Source organism: Miscanthus floridulus, chromosome 10 (genome assembly GCF_019320115.1).
Source record: "Miscanthus floridulus cultivar M001 chromosome 10, ASM1932011v1, whole genome shotgun sequence".
Lineage (NCBI taxonomy): Eukaryota > Viridiplantae > Streptophyta > Magnoliopsida > Poales > Poaceae > Miscanthus > Miscanthus floridulus.
The window spans coordinates 130162091-130182759 of NC_089589.1; the positions used below are offsets into that span (position 1 = coordinate 130162091).

The following is a 20669-nucleotide window of genomic DNA, read 5'->3' on the forward strand; positions in this document are numbered from 1 at the left end:
GGCGTGTGAAAACATGAGTTAAGGGCCACCAACACCTTTGGCGCTCGAGCTCTGCCTCGGCGGCCTCTAGGTCCACCTGCCGAGCCCGCAGGCGATCCTCCTTGTCTTAAAGGTAGGCCGCGTGGCTGCGGGGACTCTAGTCCGGCAGTGTGAGCCCAGGCGCCTCCTCGGCAAGAACCTCACTGTCGATGTGGTAGCACATGCGTGGAGGGGTGTTGTAGTCGACATCATCGGAGTTGTACTCCTAGTCGCTCCCCAAAAGGATCTCGAGGAAGGTGCATAGCGATGCGACGTCAGTCCCCACCACGCGAGAGAGGACGACACTCCGTGGTGCCTCGCAACTCATGAGGTGCTCCAGCTCCATTTAGAAGGACGCCGCCGCGTTCTGGATCCCAAAAGGCAGGTCTAGGAGGTAGTACCAGAAGCGGTCAGGTGGTGGGAGCACTCACCGGTGGCGATCTGGTGGTGGACATTGGCCAGCATGTAGAAGGCATCAGCCATGATGGAGAACTCGCCAGGGAAGCGGACACCACCGTCTAGGGCGGTGCCGCTTGCTCTGGCGACGAGGCGGGTGGCTCCAGCCATCGTAGAGTCAGAATCACACTTGATGCTAGCCCCTACCTACCGCGCCAGCTGTCGTGGGGTCAAAACCACGACAAGCATTGTTGTTCGAGTTGGTGTCAGAGTATGGGTCTCTGATGGCTTGGGTGGACTCAAGAACACAAGAATCACAGAGAGGACGCAACGATTTATCCTGGTTTGGGCTAATCGGTACCCTACGTCTAGCAGTTGATGATCCTTATACTCAAAAGCACCCAAAATCGGGGGGTGACAACAGGGTTGTAGAGAGATTTGGTAGGGGGTTAGCTCGGTGCTAATCCTAAGGTTGCCTCGCTACCGTTGGTGCCTTCCCCTAGTCGGAGAGGAGGAAGACGACGGGATGTGGTGGAGGAGCTCTCGGTGCCCCTCAGTGGGTTGCCGTGCTCTCTATGCTGAGCGGAGGCGAAGCAATGGAATGGAGTCGAATGATCTGTCCTCTCCTCCCCCCTAGGTCCAACCTTATCCCTCATATAACGAGATAGGTCAGGTATATGGCGGTTTGGGGGAACTAGTCTACCGTCTACATGCACCGGAGTCCAGGAGGGCCTTGCAGCGACGCGCTATGGACTGTGGTGGTGTCATGGGGCCGAAGAAGCCTTGGGCGCCATCCGGCTGCTCTGTTTTGACACTCTGCGTGTCAAGTTATGTCGACTTGGAACGGCCTCCCCCAAGTGGACCTTCTGGAGTCTTCTTGGTGGTGAAGGAGGTCGGCTTAAGGGGCTAACATGCGGGCCCGGGGGCCTCCAAGCCCCTAGAGGCCGCTGGGAAGCTTTGTCTTCTTGTGTCACGCCCCGTGCGTGACCTTGTCGGAAAAGTGGCTGGCAATGCCATGCCCAAGGGGCAGCACCATGGAGCCCCCGAGCCTAAGTAGCTCGGGGCATGTCTTCTTGCGCCCGGGCCTTGGTTGGCATCGTTGGCGGGGCAGGAGCCAATGGCCGGGCCGAAGTGTTGTTGTAGATCGGGAGCCTCGGGGCTCGGGCAAGCCCCCAAGCCCCAAGCGAAAGTCGTGCTGGAGCCAGTCTCGGCCGGGCTTCTTCTCTAGAGGGTGCGTGCGAGTGTACCTGATGGGTATAGCCCCCGGGCGATCCTGGAGGGGTCGGTTGGGGGGTCTTCATCGTTCGGAAACCATTGGACCCAAGGCTTAACATACCCATATGTTAGGATCTCGTCAGTTGGCTCAAGAGCTTTGTCTGTATCTATCTGTATCTAAGGAGGAAGGAGTGTGTGGATTGCCAAGAAGGGCATCCAGGCCCCAGCTTAAATAGGCCAACCTTGAAGATGGAGTAGCAGAGAGGAGCAGTTAATATAAGCATCAGGGAAGACGAGGCATACTCCGTAGGAAAGTAATGGTGATGCAACAGTGTTGTGGGTAGTTGGGAAATGGGGAAATAACTCACGCTGAATTTACTACCACCAGTACACCAAATGGTCGTCTAGGGCCGGCGGCCATAACGCGTATCCCAGTCGGCTTGGCATTCCAAACGACGGTGGAATTCAACCCCACTACCACCGCCACATTGATGGTTTAATTTTCAACTACCGGTTTCATTGCTTACAAGGCCTCCCTATCGGTCCAACCGACGGGGAAAGTTTCACACCGACGCTTTTATCGCTACGGCAGTGAAAGTGGCGGCAGTGAAAAGTAAATCTGTAGTAGTGTCAGTTTTGTACACAGTCAACACTTGGCAAAGACACGACCGACCACCTAGTGCCAAATCATGAGAAGCCAAGAAGCCGGTGCGTGGTTGAGGTGCGTGCTGGAAAGGAAAGGGTGCCAGATAATATTAGCATATTATATGGTGGGTGAATTAGCAGAGTGTTGATATAACCAGCAGAAGAGGTGAGGTTGCAGCACTAGTTGTAAGGTGAATTAGCTGAGTTTGATATGTATTCTATGAGTTCTACTAGTCTTGTGTGCATGCTTTCAACTTATTGACAGGTTACGATAGAACACTCTAATGTAGACTATCGATTGACAACAGTTATATTATATGCATCCATGCCATGGTAAATCTTTATTTATTTCAAGTGTCTGTCATCCAAAAGTTGATAGAGCTCTATTAAATTTTGAATAAAAGTTGCAAAAAAACTATATTAAAAGTGGTGAGATAAACTATAGATTCGTTCCTGAAGTCATAAAAATGAAAGCAAATAAGACAGTTTATATATCTTAAGCTTAGGCTTCTGCTAAATACATATCCTAGGACGAAAAATAAATACTAGAAATTATAAACAAAGGTCCCCAACGTAGCCTCCATGTTAATCCTGATAAGGACCAATAGAAAAAAGAAAAACAAGAAAAGAAAAGGAGCAAGAAAAAGGAAGAAACAAGAAAAAAAAAGGCTGGGTTCCATTTGTCAATGACTCGTTCCACTTTCTTTATCCCCAGACCAAACATAACTTAAGCACGATTAATCTTCTTCTCCCAACTAAACACTAGACGGAATTATTCCATCACTTGAAATCAAGGGGGGGTATCTTTGTTAAAATTCCTAGGCCAGTAATGCTGCTTCCACCAGAGCGAGGGTGCATCCTCCTCGTCCAAGAAACAGCAGTGTATGGTGGCACCAGCTAGCTAGACACAGGAGCACTGAAGAAGATCGAGACGGAGAAGAGATTGCTTTGCGTCAGCATTCGAGGTCAAGAATTGCTTTGCCCATCAGTTTATACTAATGAATCCAAAGCGTTTTGGCGCACACAACCCTTTTGTCAGTTTTTATATACATCCAACAGAAGCGAACGAATCTCAACCTCTTGGCTCCATCAAGCAAAGCGTTTCTTCTTCACTTTTTCTTTTCCACTCCAGGGAAAGAAAAGAATTATATTCCTTGTGCACAAGGACCAACCCAAAGTAACATTCCATTCCAATCCCATCCCAATCACAAGTAAGTAGCAAGCGATTGATCTATGTATGTATGCATATGTATGCAACCAGTATCTGCCATGTGTATGTGTGCATATATATGTATGCAGCCAAGAAGCTGCCATCTTGCCTTGCAAAGCATAACTTGCCGTGTATGAGTATGACGCCTAATTCCTTCCTACTATTATTCAATCCGGAATTCGATCCTCCAGCCGGGCATGGATTCAATACACAAGTCATAGTGAATTCCAAAAGCCATGGAGTACGTAGTAGGAAATGGACTGCTCATTCCAGAAGCAAGGAATATCTGCTTCCATGCCAAGTTTACTTGGTCACTCGATCCTTGTCTCCTTTATTTTTCCCCATTGCTAATGCTAGCTATACATAAGGGGCCAGACCATACGTACTTGTCACCTTGCCTGTGTCACCGACAATCACATCCTCAAAGAGGCAAACCAGCCGAGCAGGTAGCAGCTCAAGCCCCGCGCGCCTGCAAATTGAGGTGACTCCATCCTCTCCCGTTGCTACAGAAATCAACTTCTTTTAATTTCATTTTATTTTCCAATGTCTCTTGCTAGCATTGTTTCCTCTTTACTGTTTGAAGTGCTTGGAAGTCTATGTTTGTTTTCATTCACTAGCTACCCAATCTGCCTTGCCATGGATGAGACCTTGCAGATCACAAATTGGTTAACATTAATTTAGATCTGAGTCACATGTTAATCATTAATTACATGTTCTCCTTAAATAAGCCTTGCATCCGGTTTGAATATGAGTTAGCTACCTTAAGGTCATTTAATTTGGTGCGTGCACGCTGGCCCTTAATTACTTTGGCTGTCCATTACAAGACTCGGCTATTCCGATGAGAGTAATGTGTGACGGATTACTTGTTTATGTAGGACGTCCTCTGGAGCCATGGCCGCCATCCTAGATGCTATGGCACCCTACGTGAGGAAGCTGATAGCAGACATGGCCACAGAAGAGGTGGCCATATTGCTGGGTGTGTCCGGCGAGATTGACAAGCTCAAAGATAACATGGAGACCATCAACTGCTTCCTTGCCGATGCTGAGAGGAGGCGCATCACTGAACAGATCGTGCAGCGATGGGTGAGGAAGCTCAAGGACGCCATGTACGATGCCACTGACATTCTTGACCTTTGTCAACTTCAAGCTGACAAGCACAAGGAATCTAAATGTGGCAGCATGGAGGAGAAGGCTTCGGGTTGCTTGCAGCCATTGCTCTTCTGCTTGCGAAATCCCTTGTTTGCACACAAGATAGGCTGCCGCATCAAGAAGCTCAACCAGCGGCTAGAAGGCATCTACAAGGAAGCGGACAACTACAAGTTCAATATCAGCATCGGTTCCAATCCAGAGCCGCGGAGGCTAACTGCTGCTGAGTTATCCATCTACAAGACAAGTTCACACTTCGACGAGTCTTCCATAGTCGGGGAACAAATAGAGAGGGACACAAAGGAGCTCGTCCAGGTTCTAACCAGAGATGACAAGAATCATGACATCAAAGTTGTCTCTATTATTGGCATGGGTGGTATGGGAAAGACCACCCTCGCCCAGAAGATTTTCAATGAGGCAACCATCCAAGTGCACTTCAAAACGAAGATATGGTTAAACATCAACAAGCAGTTCCATGAGGCTGAGCTACTAAGGACAGCAATCCAGCATGCTGGGGGAAACCATGGTGGGGAGCAAGACAAGCGCACTCTCACAGACACCCTCATCAACACCCTATCTAATAAGGGCAGGTTTCTCATGGTGATGGATGATGTGTGGAGCCAGAGAGCATGGAACGACGTGCTTAGTGTCGCAGTTAGAATTGCCAGCAAGAAACAACCAGGAAGTCAGATCCTAGTCACCACAAGATTTGTACACCTACCACAGCAGATGCGAGCCACGCTGCACCAACACCGTGTCAGGCCTCTAGGCAATGATGATGCCTGGTCCTTGCTCAAGAAACAGCTGCAGCCTGATCAGGTTAGTCTAACCGTCTTATCCAAAAAAAAGGCTAGTCTATCCATACTCTATACACTAGGACACCTGCTTTACTCATAGAAAGCCTATGAAGTCTCGTAGTACAATCTAAGCATTCTTGCTCAGAACAGCAGCTTTGGAGAGTAGCAAAAAGACACCAGGAAAACTATGATCTAGCAAACATAATAATCAAATTTAATAACAAAATGACACTATAGGGTCAGGTTAGCTATTAATTACTCTCTCCATCGAGAAACTCAGTGCACATCCATTTCAATGCGAAGTTTACCAATCTCCAATTTGACCTTATTTTTAGTATATCAACAAAAAGTAACAATATTTATCATATCAACTTTAGTATCATTAGATTTAACTTATGGAGAAATGAATTTACGATATATATATATATTTCAATTCATAGATGTTAATAATTTACTCTATAATTTAGTAAAACCTAAGATAGTTTGACTTAATAAAGCAGTCCACTTTTGGAATGTATGGAGTACATAATTAGATACTTTATTTAATGCCTCCACAATGATGCTCATAAGACGTGTTGGAGAAAGAAGTAAATCAATAGTTCCACTAGCGCCCAATGAGAGGCAGTTGCATCACCCGCCCTTCACTAGCATAGTAAGCATTACTACAGGCGGTCTAAACGATTTTGGGAGGCAGGCAAGCTATCCGCCACCAAACCAATGTCTGTGTTAATCACGATTAACAGAGGCGGTGCTCGGTGCCCGCATCTGTTAATTGATTTAAAATAAAACAAATAAAATATCCCAAGCCCAACGTCAAACCCATGTACAGCCCGCCGCTTCCGTGTCCGTGCCACCGCGTTCTGAGCCCACCATCGTCACGTTCGTACCATGCAAGAGAAGGGGCCACGCGCTCTGCTCGGATCTGTCACTGCAGCGGGAGCTGGTGGTCGCGCTCCGCCACTGGAGGAGGGCCTCGCCCTGCGTGGATCCACCACCGCTGCTTGAGGTGGTAGCCATGCCCCACGGCTACTGGAGGTGGTGGTCGTGCCCCACCGCCGCTAGCAGTGGTGGCCGCACCGCCACGCCACTGGAGGAGGGCCTCGACCCACACGTGCCCCAAGAGGAGGGGTCGCGCACCCCGCGCAGATCTGTCACCGCTGCCGGAAGAGGGCCACGTCCCAAGCGCCGCCGGAGGAGGGGCAGCGAATCACCTATAGATCCGCCTGACGAGATCCTAACAGACATGTATGTTAAGCCTCGGGTCCAATGGTTCCCGAACAAAGAAGACCCCCGACCGACCCCTTCAGGATCGCCCGGGGGCTTGTGGGCTATGCCCATCGGGCACGCTCGCGCGCACCCACTAGCGAAGAGAACCAACTGAGCCTCACTCAACCGCAGCCTCTGCCTAGGGCTCGGGGGCTTCCCCGAGCCGTGGGCTATCGATCTACGGCACGGCCAAGCCCGGTCCTTGGCTCCTGCCCAGCTCACGATGCCAGCCAAGGCCCGGGCACAAGAAGACAAGCCCCGAGCTACCGATGCTCGGGGGCTCCTCAGCTACTACTAATTTTTGACCCTATCGCATCACTTTGCCTTGCATCAAATGCAAATCTGATGCAATAGGTGGCTGTTGTTGCATCAATTTTGCAAATCTGATGCAATAGGTGGTCATTATTGCATTGACAGGGAGTTGGATGCGATAGTACTTCATCTCGATGCAATAGGTATGATCTATCGCACCGATTTTGTACACTAGATGCAATAGGTAGAAATTATTACATCGGAAAAATTTTGTTGCGTTACTATTGATTTTTTATGCAATATGTAGGTGGTACTGTTGCAACAGATTGATAGTGCTAAACTGTGATGCAATATATGATTTTTATTGCATCAGTTCAGGATTGTTTTGATGCGGTACATTGTCATTATTGGACCACAAGTGCCTTGGTCCAGGAAAAGGTCAACGCAGGGCATACCTATTGCTCGCTGAGCCGCGCGCCTCGTCACACAAACAGATGAGGGCTTCGTTGCGCCCTCCCTCATGTGGCCACGCCATTGCCTTCGTCACGCCCTCCCCCCACGGCGCACGCATCACGCCCTTCCCCCCACCCTCCCCCACGCCGCCAAGGGCCACTCCATGGCACTGTGCATCTCACCAAGTACGTATTGCCACGGTTGGTATATTGGAATATATTTCATTGTAAATAATTGTTGTATTGCCACACTTTTATTCATGGCCCTTGTATAGTCCTACGCATGGTCTAAAGAAAAAAAAAGGATAAGGCCACAACCGAGCCGCCCACCAAGTAGGCATGACACCAACACACTGCCCCACCAAACACACGTCACCCTGACTAACTGATGCCACCGTTGATGCCCTTTACACACCAGGAGCAATTAATATATATTTTTAAAATTTTGTCCTCATCATGATGGGTACCAATACCACATGGTTGAGTGAATTTTACATATCATAATATATTTTTCCTCATTTCTTATTAAAAAGCAAGAAAAAAGCACCCTGGGTGCCCAAACCCACAACTAGCTCTCAAAAAAGCACAAAAAAACAATAAAACATACACCTTTGGGTGCTTCTCCACAACCAAGTATTGGAGCACAGAGTTACCACAAAAAACAATAAAACATACACCTTTGCGTTGCCGAAAAATGATAGTCAGGTGCATTTTGGTCACTTTTAACTTCTCTCTCCAAAGCAGTCCTTAGAAATATTATTTTAATAGCTACATTGTCTAAGAACCAATTACCAGCATTGAAAAGTACTTTGTAGCCAAGACAACAGTGAGCAGTGTCCCTTAGCAAAGACCACCATTGAAGAGTGCCCTACCGCAAATCTTTACAATATGGCACACTTTTAATATGTTGGCCAATCTAAGTGTCCTGGTCATATAGAAGAACCATGGTCAAATTACACTTGAGCGGGCGGAGCCTCCTTGAGTGGGCGGAGCTCGCTATAGCGGTCAGCGACGTAGGCCAGGCTCCCAAAGTTGAGGACCTGGCCCGGAGCGAAGGTGCTGGCCGTGATGGAGAACTCTCCGGGGAAGCGGACGCCACCGTCTGGGGCGGCGCCGCTTGATCCAGCGACGAGGCGGGTGGCTCCGGCCACTATAGAGCAGTAATCACACTTGACGTGCTCCCCTACCTAGAGCGCCAGCTGTCACAGGATCAGAACCGCAGCAAGCATTGCTGTTCGTATTAGTGTCAGAGTACATGTCTCCAGTGTCTTGGGTGGACTCAAGAACACGAGAATCAACAGAGGGGACGCAATGCTTTATCCTGGTTCGGGCTCTCAGGTCCCTACATCCAGTAGCTGATGATCCTTATACTCAAGAGCACCCAAAATCTGGGGGTTACAACAGAGTGTAAGAGAGAGAGAGATTTGTAGGGGATCGCTCGGTGCTGATCCTAGGGAAGCCTCGCCGCTGGTGGAGCCTTCCCCCTCGCTGAAGAGGAGGAAGATGATCGGAGGAAGGGGAAGGAGCTCTCGGTGCCCCTCTCTGGGTGGATTTGCTCTTGGTGCAGAGCATGAACTGGTTTGCTGAGGAGTCCAATGATCCGTCTCTGGATCGTCTAGAATTGTGTTCTGGAATCGTCGACTAGAATCGTCCTCTCCCGTCTTAGGATCCAACCTCCCCTTACATATCAAGGTAGGTCGGGTACATGACGGTTTGTGAGAGTTTAGCCAATGGTCTACATGCGCCGGAGTCCAGGAGGGTGTTGCCGTGGCATCAAGTGGACCGTGGCGATGTCGTGGAGCTGAAGAAGCCTTGGGCATCGTCCGGCTACTCTGTTATGACACGCTGAATGTCAGGCTATGTCGGTTTGGACCGGTCTTCACCAGGTGCGCCTTCTGGAGGCTTCTTGGTGGCAAAGACAGCCAGCTTGGGGGGCTAACGCGCGAGCCCGGAAGCCCTGGAGCCCCCGAGGCTAGCGGAGGAGTTTGGCTTCTTGCATCACGCCTAGTGCGTGACCCTTTCAGAGGAGCGGTTGATAGTGCCACGTCCGCGGGGCAGTGTCGGGGAGCCCCCAAGCCTTGGTGGCTCTGGGGGTTTGCCTCGAGCCTAGGCCTTCGCTAGAACCGAAGGCTGGAAAGGAGCTAAGGATCGGGTCCATGCTCCCTTCGATCGGGAGCCTGGGGCTCGGGCGAGCCCCTGAGTCCCAAGCAGAGGCGCCGGGCATGTTCGGGCTCGGCCCAATGCCTTAGCCAGAGGGTGCACGCGAGCGCACCCGATGGGTGTAGCCCCCGAGCTATCCGGGAGGGGTTGGTCGTGGGATCTCTCGGTCGGGAACCCTTGATCCTGAGGCTTAATATATCTCTATGTTTGGATTTCATCAATAAGTAACCTATAAATATAACGTTTGTCTAAATTATCCACCTATGCCATTACAAACCATAATGTAAAGTAGTCCAAAATTTACAACTAAATTACTCAGTCTACCATTTCTAATAAACCAAAACGAAGACCCTAAGTTTGCATATAAATGAATATTTTAATGCATCAAGTGCGTCCTAGTAGATAATGCCCAGATTTCGACTTTTGACTATCCTAGTCGTTCTATAGCTAATAATACCATGTAGCTGCCACACAACAAATTTAAAACGCAAAGAGACCATTTAAAGTCCGATTCGTGTAGCCACAAGAAAACTTTTTTTTGCAAGGAAAGCCACTACAAAACTTTCTGTAGTATAGTCCTGTTTCCCAAATGAGAACATTTAAAGCCCAATTGCAATGCACGGATTCCATATATTAGTCTTATGGGATTTTGCGGATTCCATTTCAAATCGGCCCTTTCCAAGCATAGTCTTGTGCTTATTTTCGAATAAAGGACGGTACACTTCCAATATGTTGGCCAACCTACGCTTCATTGTTTTACAGAAGAAGCTTATTTGCTTAGAGAAGTACATAAGCAACCTGATAGTTGTTAGAAATAATTAAGAAGCTTTAAATTAAATGTTGGCAGGTAGATGGAATTGATCAACTGAAAACTATTGGGATGGAAATTCTTGAAAATTGTGATGGCTTACCACTTGCAATTAAAGTGATTGGAGGTCTCTTGAGCACAAGATACCCAAGTGAGCATGAGTGGAAATCTGTTTTGAACAAGCCAGCTTGGTCACTGACCGGACTGCCTCCAGAACTCGACAACCGACTATACTTGAGCTACGAGGACTTGTCACCCCAGATAAAGCAATGCTTTCTGTACTGCTCACTATTTCCTAAAGGTAAAGAAATCATTGGAGATGTAGTAACTCGAATGTGGATTAGTGAAGGATTTATCCAACCTTTGGATGGTAGTAGTATTATTTCACATGAGTATGGGTTCGAAGAGATGGCAATTGAGTACTACCGAGAGTTAATAAAGAGGAATCTTATACAACCTACAAAAGGATATGGTCTCACTGGAAACCGGTGCACCATGCACGATGTGGTCCGCACCTTTGCTGAATACATGGCAAGAGAAGAATCACTAGTGGTGGTGGTTGGTAGAGAACAGGCTGCTACTGGTATGCATGTCCGTCGCCTCTCCATAGAACAGACCGTATCAGTACTGGATTGGGGCATTTTGCAAAGGCGAGAGTCACTTAGGACATTAATTATAAATTCTAGAGTAAGCTTTCATCTTCCTGGTGACTCGCTGAGTAGTTTCTCTAGCTTGAGGGTACTGTACATATGGTCTGCTGATTCTAATAGATTGGTTCCCTCTCTATCTATGTTGAAGCACTTAAGATACCTTCACTTGAAGGAAACTGATATATCTTGGCTACCAGATGATATCCAGAAGATGAAATTTCTACTGTACATTTCACTTGGTAACTGTAAGAAGCTATGCTATCTTCCTGGCAGCATCATAAAACTTGTGCATCTAAGATCTCTTGACATCGATGGATCAAATGTTAGTGTCATTCCTAAGGGGTTTGGTGAGTTAACAAATCTGAGGTCACTTTATGGCTTCCCAGTACATGTGGACATGGATGCAAGCAATAGCTGGTGCAGTTTGCAAGAGCTGGAGCCTCTCTCTCAGCTTAGAAAGCTTACACTATATGGCCTAGAGAAGGTGCATGACAGCTGGATGGTTGAAAAGGCCATGATTAGCAGCAAGCGCCACCTTGGGTATCTAGAGTTGAACTATAGTGCAAGTGGACATACTATAGGGACAGGCGGTGGTGAGGCAGAGCAACAACAGCAACAGAGCGTGACCAAGGAAGTCTTGGAAAAGCTCTGCCCTCCAACCTGCCTGGAGAGTTTTATTTTGAAAGGGGGATACGTTGGTCGCCAGCTACCATACTGGATGTGTGCTCCAGCGTCGGCGGACCTTAAGAGCCTAAGGTATTTGTGGCTGGAGAACCTGCCTTGCTGCACCCAGCTCCCTGATGGTCTATGCTGCCTCCCAAGTTTGGAATTGCTGACCATCATAGACGCGCCAGCCATCAAGCGTATTGGCCCCCAATTCCAAGCGTCATCCTCCGTGGTAGCTAGAGGTTCCGATGCTAGTACATCTGCACCGTTTCCAAAACTGAGAAATCTGCAATTGGTTGGGCTATGTGAGTGGGAAGAGTGGGAATGGAACGACTGTGAGGAGCATATGGATGTGGAAACTGCCATAGCCATGCCTTGTCTGGGGACAGTCCAAATCAAAAACTGCAAGCTGAGCTGTCTTCCACCAGGCCTCGCCAGCAGCAAGAGGCATGCTCTGAGAGAACTAAACCTGTACAAGCTCACCAACCTGACACATGTGGAGAACATCCCTTCAGTTGTGGAACTTGACGTGTTTGACTGCCCTGAGCTGAAGAGGATCAGCGGACTCCCCACGTTGCAGAAGATTAGGATTGTTCGCTGCACAAAGCTGGAGGTTCTAGAAGGTGTCGCAGCACTCGACAGCCTTGGACTGCACAACACCACCATGGACACGCTTCCAGAATACATGCGAGCTGTAAACCCAAGGTATCTCGAGTTGGTTTGCAACAAGAAGCTATACGAATCCTCCTCATCTCCAGGTAGCTCCGAATGGGACAAGATCAGCCACATTGGAAAGCACAAGATTGCCTGCCTCGAAGATTGAGATGCAGACCAAGACTGGTAATTGCATAGCTGCATTGGAGATGGCTCGTGTGTTCAGGTAAATTTCATTCTTTCACTAGGCCGGAAGTGAGTTTTCATATTTATTAATTATTGCTTGTACTCTGATTCGTTGCAGGAAAAGCTTTCATTGGACCATACATAGAACAACAGGGCATCAAAATATATGGTGATTAAACAAAGTGTTGCTACAGCCTGCCCGTCCGACGATAGGACATCTACAATTGTTAACAATCAATTGTCTTGGAACAAAAGAAAAACACAGTGCTTGTGTTCACCTTTTCCCTGTTCAAGTCTGGCCAAAGTATGTGTATTATCATCTCTTATATTTGTAATTATATTTTTTCTCTCAAATTATTACGTATTTTCAAGTGTCATTATGCACTGACAGTGTAACTAATGTATGCAGGCATCCAGGATCCTTATGGCAGACACATGATGTTAGCTTGCACTGGCAAGTGGGACTGAGATCTGCTTGGTAGAAGCTCGTCTCCAGCATGCAGTACACATACTCTCGACATACTGCCAAATCATGGTTACGGATACCGTCTCCTGCACTCTTGTAGTCTTGACCATGTATATTTGTACACTCCATATATATTTTTTGAAGTAATAGACCTATATATATTTGCACAAGTAATGGGCCTGAAGTCGTGGATCTTGTAATGGTCCGAATGTGTGGTGATGAAAGCAGACATGCAGTAAGAACATTGTATTCTGACCTGATTGATGATAATGAAATCAGGCATCCCAATCATTATTGTTGGTCAATCTTACTGAGCCTCCTCAATGTAATGGCGATTATGGAGTTTTCCTCTCCTCTAATCTCGTGGCAACACCATATGTGTCCTCTGCTTCTGTCGCCTGCACTGCACCAATATATGAAGGCCCTCTGCTTTCTGAGGGAGACAGACGAGCCTTCACTTTGAGCTGTGACTGAGGAATATAATGGTTCATTCATAATTCTTTGGAAGCACGGGACAGCATGCAGTTCAGTCAACAGAGTAAGGATGAAGTATAACAGAGCAGAAACAAGCCAGAGCAGAGCACAGCCACCCTGTCGTCGGTTGGTTTTCGGGCCTTGCACCAGAACACCTCTTGGGCTCTCAACCTGTACGAGGAGGTTATACCAACCTGATATATATGTGCAGAACTTCCCCTCAGTTGTCGAGCTTGACATGTCCCTATGCCCCAAGCCCAAGAGGACCACTGGCCTCAGCAGATCGCAGAAGATTAGTATCCTCCGCTGTCTAAATCTGCAGGTGCTTCAAGGTGTCCCCGCACTCAACATATGCAATCGATTGTCCCATGCTCAAAAGGATCAGCAACCTCTCTAGGTTACAGAAAATCAGGATCATCGGTTGCCCAAATGAGCAGGTGCTAAAAGGAGTCCCGTCACTAGACAGCATGGAGATTATTGTTCTTGGTAGGAGGCAGCTCATCTGAGAACGACAAGATCGGCCATATCAAGTGAGTCGATTGCATTCCTGGAGATGAAAACTTTGATGTCGCTTGGTTTTTGCAGCGCCTGATCCGAAATAAAGCAAGTGCATATTTAGCCAGGGCCAGGTAGTTAATAATTTTCTCTCGCAACACATTGCTCGTCTTAGTATGTATTTTTTATGCAACCAACTTTATGTATGCAGGGATGGGATCCTGTACATTCCTTTCTGCCATTGGAGCGCGCGGGGCCAGGGATCATCATCTCTAGCTGGCAGATTTAATTTCAGTTTTCTACACTGTCACACAGAGGACAGTTGCAAAGACACGATCGACCACCTAGTGCCAAATCATGAGAAGCCTAGAAGCCGGCGTGGCCGAGGTGTGTGCTGGAAAGGAAAGGGAGCAAAACTTTTTATTTTTCCCGGCCACACAGGGACACAGCGGGGTCCCTGTGTCATTGAAGTAGGCCAGGCGGGAACAGTGACAACAGTGTCAATGAACCGAATGTGTGGCGATGAAATCTCTTGTGGCACAGTAACAAACAGCAAGCAGACATGCAGCACCAACATTGTATTAGAACCTTGATTGGAAAAGCAGAGGAAAACCTCGGCCACGCCCATATTTACTCCATTTTTTCCCGAGAGGAGAGATATCAAAAGTTTTGCCTCCAATGCAAGGTCCAATAAAAAAACATTCTTTTGTCAAGGCCATAAGCAATATCAGCAGCAGTCGGCTCATAGATGCGCATAAGGATGAAAACGGTACGGAAATATCCCATACCGAACCGCATCGTTTTCTATATTTAATCCGATCGAATTCGTATTTTCGGACAAATTCGAATTCGGTTCGAAATTCGGAATACCAAATTCAAAATCGGAACGAAAACGGTTTAGACATTTTTTTTGACTGTTTTCTACTTTTAATTCGGAATATCTCGAATTCGAAATTCGGTTTAAACCAAATTTGGCCCACTACAAGTCCAACCTTAGAAAAATTATATCTTTTTCATACGATCTCGGATGAAGATGATTTTTATATGAAAATTGTAGCTCTCGACGAGATCTACAACTTTCTAGTACTTAGTTTTTTCATTTGATGTCTTGAAGATGTTCAAAAAAATTAAACAAAGTCAGCGATATATTAATCGCGTACAAGCGCTTGTTGCCTTAAAAAATAGTATCTTCATTACGTCGTGTCGAATGGAGATACTTTTTATGAAAGTTGTAAGACTTGTTAATTATTATGTACTTGTTAATTGTTATGCACTTGGTCCTACGGGTCAATATTCCGTATTGATTTTTCGTATACCGACCGTGTTCGACATAATTCCGCTCGAATTAGTTCGTTTTCGAAATTTTTGATATTCCGTAAGTTCGTGTTCGTTTTTGTGTCCGGCTTTACCGCTTACGTTTTCGTTTTCGTATTCAAATGTAGAAGTAGAAAACGGTTGAGAGGTTTTCCGACCGTTTCCGACCGTTTTCATCCGTAGATGCGCATAGCATTTGGACCAGCGATTACCCCAGCATCCTTGGTGGCCTGCCTCTGGGAGTCATTGAAGTAGGCCAGGCGGGAACAGCGACAACAGTGTCAATGAACCGAATGTGTGGTGATGAAATCTCTTGTGGTACAGTAACAAACAGCAAGCAGACATGCAGCACCAACATTGTATGCTGATCCCAGATCCATGATGTCGGGCCACGACACTACCATACAAATCTTTTGACGTATGATTTTCCATTCACCGTGGCTGTAATCATCTTTGGTAGTAGAACCTTGATTGGAAAAGCAGAGGAAAACCGCATAATCTCACGAACACGGTGGTCACACCATATCCTCTGCTTTGTCGCTTGCACTGCACCAATATATGCAAGGCTACCCTATTCAGTCAGCAGAGGAAGGGGGAGGTACAACAGGGGAGAAAAAAAGCAGAGCAGATCCTGATCGATGACCATGGCTGTGATTCTATTTTGCCTTGTCCGTTGTCCTAACCCTATATTATGTATGTATGCATGCATGGAACACGACCTCTGCCTATCAATGTATATTATGTATGTTTAATACTTCCAAGCACATCACTTTACAGACCTCAGTCATGCGTCGTCTCCCGAGGCGGCTCAGGGGAAACACACCGCGCCGCCGCCGAAGGCCCCCAGTGCAGGCCAGACCCCGGCCGCGGCCGCTGCTCACCGGCGAGTGGCAGCGGCGGCCCGCGGTCACGCTAAAAAGGATGCTTCGGCAACATCTTCCTCCCGCTCTCTCCTCTTCCTCAACCTTCACTTCGCTCCCATGGTGACCGGGATGGCCGGTGATGAGCCCGATCCGCAACCTCTCAGGCCAGATCCGGTGTCTACCTGTCTGGGCCTGCTGGCCCCGTCCTCGGACGTCCATGGCAGGTGGTGGCCCGCCGTACGTCCTCCCATGGTGGCCGGCGACCATTGGCTACGCTGCTGCCGCCAAAGCATCTGGCTGGGCTGCTCCGCTCCACGCCTTCTAGTGCCTCCAGCCTTGCATCCGTGACCTGGCTGGGCGAATGTGGCAGCCATACGCTCGCGGCTCACAGGGCTCGGGTCGCGGACGAAACCCGTCGGCGTGGCATAGCTCAGCCAGGGGGAGCGCCGCGGACGAAAGTCATCGGGGTGGCGTAGCTCGGCCAGGGCGATCTTTGGAGCGGTGCATGGAGTCTGCACGTGCCCCTGGCGTCTGTGTCACGCTGCTGTGCTCAAGCGTAGGGTTCAGAGCCCCGACAACCCGATTCAGCCAGATTTCTACACAAATCAAATTTCAGATTTTCTCACCCTGTCTAAATGAAGAGCCCCGCGCTTCCATTTGCATAGGCAGCATCGAGCATTTTTTTGTAACAAATAAGGAAACACAAAGGAGATCTTCTCGGCATCGCCCTGTTCGTCCACTGCAACGAAGAAGTATTTGTGTGCAAATTTTACACTTCCAGTTATTGGCTCTGGCTATGTTTTGTTGGTGAACTGAAAAAGCTTTGGAAATATTGCAATTTTTCCTATGTTGTCTACCTAGCAAAGTGCAGTGCAGACTGCAGAGTGGTAATTTTAGTTTTGACAGTTTCTACAATCTGAAAATTATTAATATGGAGAGGAATGGTTATTGCCCTTGTCATGGTTTATTCTATATATTTCTCTGAAAATGGACCGTTCCTTTCCATTTTATTTTTCTAATATATGATGGTTGTTTACATGTACATCCCTGAAATGAAGCTGTGGCAATATAGTTTCCAGAGACCTCCTAAATTGGTGATTGACGGTGTGATTACTACTTTTAGTTTGCTTAGACTATAATATTTTATTTTTACTCATCTTTCAGAATCATAAATCATGACGAAGTCCCCGACCACAACTCGCAGACTAAAAGTAGTAATACAGATAGCTGTATGGTATACAAGGACAAACGTTTTTTGAAGAATAATCATGACGGGGACGTTTGTGGAGAAACGTCGTAATGAAAATTGTATTAAATATAAATATTAAAAGTGTACTTATCTTTGGATAGAAATCTGGTCGGTGGCGATGAAGTTGTCCGGTCCTCGAGCTTTCCAACCTGTCGTCATGATGGTGGTCGCGGTTGTTGTAGCGCCGTTCTTCGCGGCGATCATCATTGCGACGTGGTCTGGTGGTCGATGTGGTCGGAACTCGGCGGAGCCACTCGGGACGTGGTTGGCGTGGTCTATGGTCGACGTGGTCGGAGCTCAGCGGAGCCACTCGGGACGTGGTCGACGTGGTCCGTGGTCGGCGTGGTCGGAGATCGGCGGAGCCGCTCGGGACGTGGTTGACGTGGTCGGAGCTCGGCGGCGCTGCTCGGGACGTGGTCGTGGTCGACGTGGTGGGTGCGCAGCGTCGCCGTAGTCGAGCGGGTGTAGTCAGAGCTGGTCGGAGTCGATCCCTGTGTAGTCGCCGGAGCACAAAGAGTCGTGCACAGAGACGTGACATGTCACTGCTTGTAGGTTGATGCAAAGGTACAAAATCATGTATGTATAAACGTCCCAACAAGCTTCTTGCGTCGTCATTAAGCATGCATGGTGATGTAGATTGGATCCGTTATGCAGCTTTTTGACGTGGTCGTTGTGTTTTGACGTTGTGAGTCCAATCTGACTCGTGAACATGATGAAGCAACTCCCGTACAACCGCCCGAGATCGAATGATGTTGTATGCCTACTTGTGTAGGAGCACCTTCCCGACGACGATGACTTATGTGAGCGACTGGATGTACGAGGTCGTCGTCGAGAACATGCCGTTGATATTGAAGATTCCCATCTGATTCGCCGGAAGATCAGCACGCACAACCCCTAAAGGGGACCCCTACCTGGCGCGCCACTGTCGACGAAATATAGTCGGCAGTCCACTGAGGGGGGTGCCCGTGGTGGTAGATTATCGCGGGGCTATACTGATGAAGATGTCCAAACCAAAGACGGATACAAGAAGCGGAAGCGTGCACACGAGGATGACGTACGTAACAATCTCTCAAACAACTCAAATATCCTCTCATATTTTCTACCCGTATGGCCCATTGCATACTAAATGTAAAAAGAATGGCGTATAAAACTGATATTATATATTGCATATGCAGATCATTATAAAGGATGGAAATGAAGTACAGTACAAAGATAATGATGTACAAACGCCACGGCTAGAAGCCAATAAAAATCCAATACATGTTCTCAGTGAGATGATGGTGTTGCCTCAGTATAATAAGCCAAAGAAAACAAACAATGTACAAGTCATGCCTCAAGGTGATCCACCATCAATTTAAACCTATATGTCTTTAAATTTGGGAATTAATTAATTATTAATAAAAAATAATATCTCTCTAGATTATGCGTGTACGCAACAAGATGCTGAGGTAATTGAATATATGAAAGGAAAAAGTAAAAAGCATCTGCTTGTCAGAATCGATGATTGTTGGGGAGCAAGAGATGACATGGATTGTCTTTTTCTTGGGAATGAGCAAGTCAATGGCACGGTAAGCATGTTTAACACTTGCTTCAGCATTCACTAATGTCCATGGGAAATATCTGCCAATCTTGAAATGACAAAATAAAAACTTGTAGGTCATGAGTCTTTATATCCAATTGATGCGGCACGAAGAACACCTACTACATAGAGAAGGTGGAGATGTTTACTTGGAGAATACGCGGTTCTCTCAATTACTACAACAAGAGGGAGAGGAAGATGAGATAAAAGAGGACATGGTTGAAACAAGGGTACAAAATTATTTAAATGCTGATATGGTAAGATTTCACATATGCTAATTTAATACCCTTTCAAATGTAAGGAAATAGTTTAGATAAATGTATACAATTTCATGAAGTTCTAGGACGGCGAAAGATTGCCACCGATCAACAATGTAAGCATATATAGTCTCTAGCTATATATTGTACACTACATAGAAAAACAGTAACTTATTGTTAATCTATATACCATGCACAGCTCTCAACTTCACTGAGGATGGAATTCTTGGCAGACGTTTTGGCGAGTCGTGCAAACGAATGTTCCGACAACATCCTTGAATATCTTCAAGAGATGATTAAGGAGTTAGGCAAAATGTAACTTAGATGGTCATAATATTAGAAAATTATACGTAGACTCAAGTACAATTGTTTTTACATTAGACTATGCAAAAATAATTTTATTGTTTTAAGAGACATTCTCAAGAAAAATCCGTAGCGTTAGCACGGGCATTATACTAGTATTATGTATGTTTAATACTTCCAAGCACATCACTTTACAGACCTCAGTCATGCGTCGTCTCCCGAGGCGGCTCAGGGGAAACACACCGCGCCGCCGCCGAAGGCCCCCAGTGCAGGCCAGACCCCAGCCGCGGCCGCTGCTCACCGGCGAGTGGCAGCGGCGGCCCGCGGTCACGCTAAAAAGGACGCTTCGGCAACATCTTCCTCCCGCTCTCTCCTCTTCCTCAACCTTCACTTCGCTCCCATGGTGACCGGGATGGCCGGTGATGAGCCCGATCCGCAACCTCTCAGGCCAGATCCGGTGTCTACCTGTCTAGGCCTGCTGGCCCCGTCCTCGGACGTCCATGGCAGGTGGTGGCCCGCCGTACGTCCTCCCATGGTGGCCGGCGACCATTGGCTACGCTGCTGCCGCCAAAGCATCTGGCTGGGCTGCTCCGCTCCACGCCTTCTAGTGCCTCCAGCCTTGCATCCGTGACCTGGCTGGGCGAATGTGGCAGCCATACGCTCGCGGCTCACAGGGCTCGGGTCACGGACGAAACCCGTCGGCGTGGCATAGCTCGGCCAGGGGGAGCGCCGCGGACGAAAGTCATCGGGGTGGCGTAGCTCGGCCAGGGCGATCTTTGGAGCGGTGCATGGAGTCTGCACGTGCCCCTGGCGTCTGTGTCACGCTGCTGTGCTCAAGCGTAGGGAGAGCTGGAGTGGCCTCAGGACAAGATCCGGTTCTGAACCTGCCGTCCCTGTGTGGCGAGCGGCCTCACTGCGCAGCGGCGTGGACGGCGCGCAGCGGCGGCTGGCGGCTAGTGATCGTGGCGACTAGCTTCTCAAGCTTCGATCCGATGATTTGGTGCTGCGGCTCCTATCCTGGGCTAGTGGAGTTCAGATCCAACCCCTCCGGACTCGATCCGATGCTTCCCGGCTGTTCGCATGTTGTCACGGGCGGATCCGCGCGGGGTGTTGGGTTTGGGCGCGATGCGTCCAGCTTGAGGGCTGTG

The 20669-nt window shown here is 48.0% G+C and overlaps 1 protein-coding gene and 1 long non-coding RNA gene across 2 annotated transcripts; both read left to right on the plus strand.

Moving 5' to 3' along the window:
- The first annotated feature begins 10437 nt into the window (after window positions 1-10437).
- Window positions 10438-12504, plus strand: LOC136489618 (putative disease resistance RPP13-like protein 1). The gene has a single exon (XM_066486197.1). It carries the CDS (start codon window positions 10438-10440, stop codon window positions 12502-12504), a length of 2067 nt encoding a protein of 688 aa, XP_066342294.1.
- Window positions 12505-17412: 4908 nt separating this feature from the next.
- LOC136485698 (uncharacterized) lies at window positions 17413-19135 on the plus strand. The gene is made up of 3 exons (XR_010766524.1): window positions 17413-18436; window positions 18558-18950; window positions 19039-19135. It is a non-coding gene; the product is annotated as an uncharacterized lncRNA (long non-coding RNA).
- The last annotated feature ends 1534 nt before the right edge of the window (window positions 19136-20669 follow it).

Excerpts from the sequence above, each read along its gene's own strand:
- LOC136489618 (XM_066486197.1), top strand. The coding sequence starts at position 10,438 with ATGGAAATTCTTGAAAATTGTGATGGCTTACCACTTGCAATTAAAGTG.